At 28.3% G+C, this 8,044-nt stretch overlaps 1 protein-coding gene across 4 annotated transcripts in view; it reads left to right on the top strand.

Annotated features, from left to right (window-relative positions):
- The window catches only part of LOC108556463 (transmembrane protein 132D), a 45,889-nt gene that overhangs the window by 2,028 nt on the left and 35,817 nt on the right, over positions 1–8,044 (top strand). For all 4 annotated transcript variants that reach the window (XM_017912593.1, XM_017912590.1, XM_017912591.1 and 1 more), the window contains exon 3: positions 259–506. In XM_017912593.1, the coding sequence (XP_017768082.1) occupies positions 259–506 (248 nt within the window). The remainder of the gene's footprint in view (positions 1–258; positions 507–8,044) is intronic.

The following is an 8,044-nucleotide window of genomic DNA, read 5'->3' as shown; positions in this document are numbered from 1 at the left end:
TGTTTAACCCTTCAAGTCATACTAATGTATGCTGTTACCAAATCATTGTATAAGATTGTTTAACCCTTTAAGTCTTATGTTTCTTATGTATTTTACTGAAACCACACTCTTATACGATGTATGCATTACCAAATCATTGTATATTAGAAACAGAATCAATTTGAACCGTGGCGGATAAATCCGTCATATTATGGTGCCACTATATAATATTGTATATTGATTTGTAGTATAGAAATATCTTTATTTTTCTTTATTCAGGTTGCATATTCTGTGCAAGAACCGAGACCTGACGAGGATGGATGTCAGCCGCAAATGCAATTGCAACCGTCGACTGTGTTGGGTCTGGTTCCTCTGGTTCCTGCGAGAGCAGCCTACAAGGAACTCCAGTTGATCGACGCCCTTCGCATTCTTGTGCCGCATCCTCCGCTGTTTCCGCTCTCGCAGATGCACATCCCCGTCTTCCTCGAACGCGAGAAGTCCAAATCCATTTCCGCCGTTGTCATAAGGTGAGTGCCAAACTGAATCAAGACATCACGTCCTTCCTTTGACACTATCGCAACTGACAAATTGGTTTGATGCGAAGAAAAAAATAAAAAAAGAAACCGTTTTGCACGGGAAGTAAATAAAATATTGAATGCAGAGCAGATTTTTCCACGACTTGCATGAATATTTCTATTTCCTGGCGGCAGTAAATACGGATTTGAGTGTTCGATTGCATCAGATTTTGTGCATTTGTTAAATGAATGGTCTATCTTCTTACATCATAAATATTTTTTTTATAAAAAAATATTAAATATTTACTCAAATCCAAATTCTTAAAAAGTTATGTAACTTAAATAATGTAAATACTTAGAAATAGGTTAGAAAAGTACAAATAACTAGTAAAAATTAAGTTTTTCATGAAATGGTTTCTATCCTTATATAATATTATGTAACAAATTGTCCAATATTTACTTAAAACCGTTTAATCAATGATTTTAATTAAAATGAAAGAAGATATCACAAAGTAATTAAAATTAACATTACATAACTATTATGAAGTTATTACAGAGAAATTTGATTGAAAACTATAGAGAAGTGGTTGAAATTAAAGCTTTTAGTAAAATAATGATGAAAAAAACTAGGAAAAATTAAGTTAAATAATTGCAAAAAAAAATAAAATAAAAACTGAACTTTTATTATATTGTATTTATATAAAGTTACGCAAGATTTTATCATAACATTACATTTATCATTACATAATATAGTAAAACACTAGTATTTTATTTTTTACGTCGTATGCGTTACAGTTGGATATTTTAAATATATTTCATATTTACCGCTCTGAGTCTGGGGTCTACATTCATCAGATACTAGTGATAAAGTTTAAAGGGAATCAGAGCTGTACTAAGTGCGCTTGAATTGGGAGCAAACATCGCCCGGGAATTGAAGTTTTCCAAAATGCGGAAAAGGAAATAAGTCGCATTGAGACAATGGGAAAAGTTAATACTCGTATAGACGTCGCAAGGAATTGAAAACTTTTATACAATAACGGCTAGAATCGTTACAGAACTGAGAGAAATATATATATATCAGGTTGTAAACAAATATTTTTCCAATTTTAGTTACAAATGAAATAATTACTTTTTGTCCTTTAAAAAAAAACTATTTTAAGCACAGAAAATAGTACAATTTAATTTACTAATTGGTTTCAATTATTTGTGTTTTTAATTAGAAGTATTTTTATTCATTAGATTTTCAACTAAAAAAACTAATGAAATATTGAATATTTTATTATGAAATTGTGTATAAAAGTAAGAAATTCGGAGTAAATATAAATAAAAGTTAAGGGGAAAATAGCTATAAATCAGTCAGTTGTATATAATAATTTATTTCTTGTGGAAACAACAACTCGATTTCGTAACTAAAGTTTTCGTATACCACCAAAACATTCAAATAAGAAAAAAAAAAACGAAATTCTCATCTAAATATAATTTCACCCTGACACGAAATACCGACGTTAACATAAACTAAGAGATAGTTTCGAGGGCGGCGGTTCTACACACACGTCGGCGTCAAATTGGGGGTGCATTTGTTCCTTCTCCCTGAAACTACTACTATTGTTCGACTTGATGAAAAGTTGCTGTAGATACGGTTTTTCACCATTTGCAAACCATTCGGAATGTCGATGCGCATTCTGTAAATTGAAAACGTGATTTAGGAGCGAGGCCGTTACTCATCCGAGCCAAATGATTATTAATTACTCACATATTTCTCCTACACTTCTCTGACACTCTTCATCTCTCTTTCGCGTGCTTTTACATACATATACACACACATTGGAAACCGAAACAAATGCGTTCTTCTATTTATATAACCCGCGTCTCATCCGCAACTCTCATCGCTTTAATTACAGCCCATAAATTTATACACATCATTCCTTGCGAAATAACATTTTCATTTTAACAAAAATCGATTTATTCTCATCACATCGAATACAAAAAATCCATCAATATATTTTCATTGATGATGAAAATACACATCAATAATTATTAAATTTATAATTAATAAATAAAACTTTATCAGAATTTATTTGATTAATTAAATTAATTAATTTAATTGAGAACAGAATTATTATTTTTGTTTTTAATAAAAATAGATAAAATTCCTGCAGTTTTTCTAATTACTTATTAAATCTACATAAACTAATTATTATTAATAAAATTATCCAACAATTTCCTTAATTTATTACAATAAATGGAGATTTATAGCAATATGAAAAATTATATTGTAATATTTTGTATGACAATGTTTATGTAAAATGATGACTATAAAGCTTAAATGTAAATGTTATCGTAAACTCTGCGTAATAGTAATGAAATTCTACCATACATAACTTTCAAGAATTTTGAAGACATCGTAAATCTCTCGCAATTTGTTTCTATTTACATAAACATTTTAATGTGTAATTACTGTCTAGTTTATAACGTTGATATAATTATTCATTTTACATTTTTATTTCTTAATTTACACATTTTTATTGGTCTTTTTCTACAGAATAATTTCAATTTTTATTTAATTAGCAGACAAGTTTACAATTAGCAAATTATAATACTTAAATACGTTCATAATATTGAAAAATGCATTGAAATTAATTTAATTTAATGAACATACGTATTCTTAAGTTGTTTATTTCTATTATATAATTTTCAAATAAGTAAATAAAAAATGCATACATTTTCATATAATTTAAAATATTAACTTATTTCTTATTTTTTCTTAACAATAGTTTACAAAAGTAGCAAAAAGGGTAGTTTTTTCCTACATTTCTATATAGTTGTGATTTATTGATACAAAGTTATAATGTTTTCGGTTCATGCTGTAAAATTATGTTAGGAAGATATTATTTACGTATATAATTTGTTTATTTCTAAAAATAGAGTATTCATTGTTAGTTTTTTTAACCCTTTGTTACTCGCGTGGAGTTTGTGAGACACAATGGATTCAATACTAATAATAAATTTTAATAATGAAAAGGTGGGGCTGCGATAATTAAGAGTAAAATATTAATAAATTACATAAGCTGCAAAAAGGATAGTTTTTTTTCCTAACATTACTATATAGTTGTGATTGATACAAACTTATAAAGTTTTCAGTTCAAGCTGTGAAATGATGTTAGGAATATAACATTAGTTTTTCTTGCAAAAAAAATAAATGTTTGGAAGGGATGAACTGAGATTTATAGCTTCATCGATTGCAGTAAAAGGCTTTGAGAAACGTATCCGAATATACATTTATTTATGTAATGCGGCAATAAATGTAGTAACGCCTGAGAATAGAAGCCTTGTTCTCCCATAAGCAACATTATTTAAATATGCATTGAGATTATTTCTGTTTGGAAGAAGTTTCAGATTCTTCCATTTCAGTGTGTTAGGCTTAATGCACAATGTTAGTTGTGAAAGAATGAAATATAGATAGTGTAGATTCTACACCGTAGAGATCGGAGTTTGGAAACAAGCTCTATTCATTGGTATAAAGTTTTGGAGAACAGATTAAACTTTGTACTTTAGATATCCGACGCTTTGAAATTGAAAAAAAAAATATTGGAGAGGGTAGAGTCATTGTCGCATTGTGGAAGTTAACAGATTGAACTATCTTTAATGTATCTGATGAGATTGGGTTTGCGCGACTGCCCTTTTTGCACAGACTTTGCAAAGTCTATTAGCATATAAATGAGAGTTAAAGTTTTTTTTTTGACGCTTTCATTAAAATTTATATATTTAGTTGCTAAACTGCGAGCAAAGAAAACGATTTACCTGTATCATATTATTTTTTTTGATTCGTATTATTGATGTTGAAAGTCGATGAATCTAAACCCAATAAAAGGCGAACACCTTTTAATGTGTGCATTCTGGTGGTAAAATATGGTTGAGGGTAAAAACGGTAATAATGATGAACGTTTCGCTCCCGACCCCATAGATTTCAGCCCCATTTTTGTTGATATTGTTTGTGTCTTGATGGCCGCAAAACACGCGAGTTTGAAATTACGAGATTACATGTACAAGAGCATTTTGGTCACCCCTCAACTTTAATATTTATTCTTTAGATTGTATTTTCATGTACAACGAAAGAACGCATTAAAAACCACAAAAAGATCCAGTGATAAAGTCTACATTCTTTACATGTAAGAGTAATTGCAGCAATAAGTTAAACATTTGACGAGACTTGATTTTACAGTTTTAAAGAAACTTTACAATTTCTTGAACAATTTTTTTTTATAGAAATATCAAGAAAATTTTAATAATATTGAATTTTCTTTCATTTAAATAAATAGTTTAACACTTTAGGGATGGAGACTTTTTAAGGCCGCAGTTTCAACTGTGTACAGAACTAAAGTCAAAGTTATGACAGCTTCTTCTGGATTGGGCGAATATATCCGCCTCTCTTACGAAAAGGGTTAATAATATAATTCTAATTTATTGAACAATTCTACTTTTCATAATTTAATTAATACATGAAAAAAATAATAATTTACAGTTTTCAAGAAAGACAAAAGTTAAATTTTACAAAATATAATATATATATATATATATACAAACTATATAAAATAATATGGTGTTGATGCAGAACTTAATAAACTACTATTGTGTTGAGAATTTCTCTCGATAGTTCCAATAATAACATCATCAAACTAAGTGATTTCTTATAAAAGCTATTAGAGTTGCAAGAATATAATCCAATGTAAACCGCAAGAAACAGCGTTCTGAAAGCTTGCCAAGACATCGATTTGCTTCTTCTGCCGTTGCAGCATTCCATCTTACGGCAGGAACAGGTGGCCAAATTTATCACCAAACACAAGACGCAAATACCAATCGATGCGTCTCCCTTTCCAACAAACCGATTTATTTCATCCTTCAGTATCAACATCAGAAATAGATTGATAAACTGCTGAAACACAACTTGACTTTCAAGATCACAAATGAAAAAAAAAACATATAAAATGATGTATTTTCAAAAACAGAATTTCGTTTTTAATTATGTTAATTTTATGTTGAATTATCGAATAATAATGATGATTATAATTGAATTCAACAGAAAAAGAAATTGTAAATTTTATTGAAATTTCAATTAAAATTATTGTTTTTATATGTAAATTTGTATAGAATATCCTGGTTTTAATGCTATAATTAATGTTATGATCGATTGTCGTATGGTAATGATCATTATCGATGATTTATATATAGATGTGAAATTATCCGGTAATAAATTGGTCGAATGCAATTGAAAACTATTAATATTTATCCGAGAATTAATGTCCGAAAGTTATGTGAGCATAAATTCAGTCACAATTTATTTAATGTTTCCTGCTTTAATGAGCAACTAAATAATTAACGCATCGGTCGAACAATAACAAAAAAATAGGATAAAACAAAAATTGTGTATTTTATTTTTGATGTTTTTCAATTAATATAAATCATTACTAATGGTATAATAAAAATGAAAGATTTGTAGCTTTTCACGAAGTACGAACAACGTGTAGTGTAAATAAGAAGCGTAGGTATTCAAGAGGAATATATTTCTTTATTTGTACTAAAATAAATGAGTAATTCATTATTTTATTTATACTCGCGTCGCGTTTGTGAGACGCAATACTAATAATAACTTTTAATCCTGACAAGGTGATAATTAATAAATTGACATAAAATATTACTCAATTAAAATGATTAATTAATTTTTATTATTGTATTATCAAATATGTAAATGTTAATATTTATATTAAAAACAGTATTTTTCTTTGTCGAATGCAAAGGAATGTGGCATAAAAAAACGTAGATGATTCTCGGAAAGACGCACCATCAATGAAATGTAGTAAAAAGTCGCAAAAAAGATGTGTTGAAAATTCCTTCTGGAGGCTAGACGGTAATAAAAATAATGTATACAACCTTGAGAAACAGTGTCAAAAAAAACTGCATATATTATTTCCATGTCTAGCCTATTTATTTTTATAGTTAAATTGAATTCCTTTCCTATTATGTTACTTTTTTTTACACAAATTGCGTAACGCGTTAGAATAAGTTACTTTGTCAAGTAACGCTTATTATGTACATGCAACTCGACTAGTTTTTTGTACTTGCGTATTTGGTTAGTGTTTATATCGATTTGGTGCGAGTATTTCATATACTTGACGCTTTATTTGACAAGTAAATTTTTTAGAAATTGTATAAAAGCTCTAATTTTCTCCAATTTGTTAAAAACGCACTCTTTTCGTGTCCATATAAGGATTGGTTTAACGTTCGCAGCTGCAGGTGATTCTATGACGTAGAAAAGACTCAATTTTCGTGACCATATAAGGCGATTTTTCAATAGTTTCCACATTTCAATCAAATATTTAAATGTAATTAAAACTTATTATGTAAGTGCAATTCGACTAGTTATTTGTACTTGCGTATTTGGATAGTTTTATATCGATTTTGTGCGAGTATTTCATATACTTGATGCTTTATTTGTCAAGTAAATTCTTTAGAAATTGTATAAATGCTCTAATTTTCTTCTATTTGTTAAAAACGCAATAATTTTTGTGCCCATATAAGGATTGTTTTAATGATTGCAACAATCGTTGATTCATCGTGATGCAAATCGGGCGTTTTCGTAAAAATATTCAGCAATTCTCCTAATTTTAATTACATTTTTATTGATTATTTAACGTTCGCAGCTGCAGGTGATTCATTATGACATAGAAGAGACGCAATTTTCGTGACCATATAAGGCGATTTTTCAATAGTCTCCACATTTCAATCGAATATTTAAATGTAATTAAAACTTATTATGTAAGTGCAAGTCGACTAGTTATATGTACTTGCGTATTTGGATAGTTTTATATCGATTTTGTGCGAGTATTTCATGTACTTGACGCTTTATTTGACAAGTAAATTCTTTAGAAATTATATAAATGCTCCAATTTTCTCCTATTTTTTAAAAATGCAATAATTATTGTGCCCATATAAGGATTGTTTTAACGATTGCAACAATCGTTGATTTATCGTAATGCAAATCGGGCGTTTTCGTAAAAATATTCAGCAATTCTCCTAATTTTAATTACATTTTTATTGATTATTTAACGTTCGCAGCTGCAGGTGATTCATTATGACATAGAAGAAAAGCAATTTTCGTGACCATATAAGGCGATTTTTCAATAGTCTCCACATTTTAATCAAATATTTAAATGTAATTAAAACTTATCTAATATTAAAAATACGTTGAAACATATTAGTTTTAGTAAAATTAAGATTTCTTCAAACTATTTAATTTTACTTTAATTCTTACAGGGAAAACAATTTCAGTTTTCAAACAATTCGCTTTTAGAACCAATTTTAGCAACAAATTATATTTGGAAATTCTACAATTTAACATTCCGATTATTATAACTGTATTTCCATTGATTATTGTCATTTAATATAGAAAAAGTTATAATCTTGTAAATGTTACATGCAAGTTTTTTTTTTAATTTATTTTTATAGGTGAACTACACAGTGAAATATTAAATGCCAAATGCACTTTTTTTTTT

The sequence above is a fragment of the Nicrophorus vespilloides genome, unplaced genomic scaffold (assembly GCF_001412225.1).
Source record: "Nicrophorus vespilloides isolate i.1.1-1 unplaced genomic scaffold, Nicve_v1.0, whole genome shotgun sequence".
Classification (NCBI taxonomy): Eukaryota; Metazoa; Arthropoda; class Insecta; order Coleoptera; family Silphidae; genus Nicrophorus; species Nicrophorus vespilloides.
The sequence above is the reverse complement of the archived record's forward strand: the minus strand, read 5'-3'. Positions and strand labels throughout refer to the sequence as shown.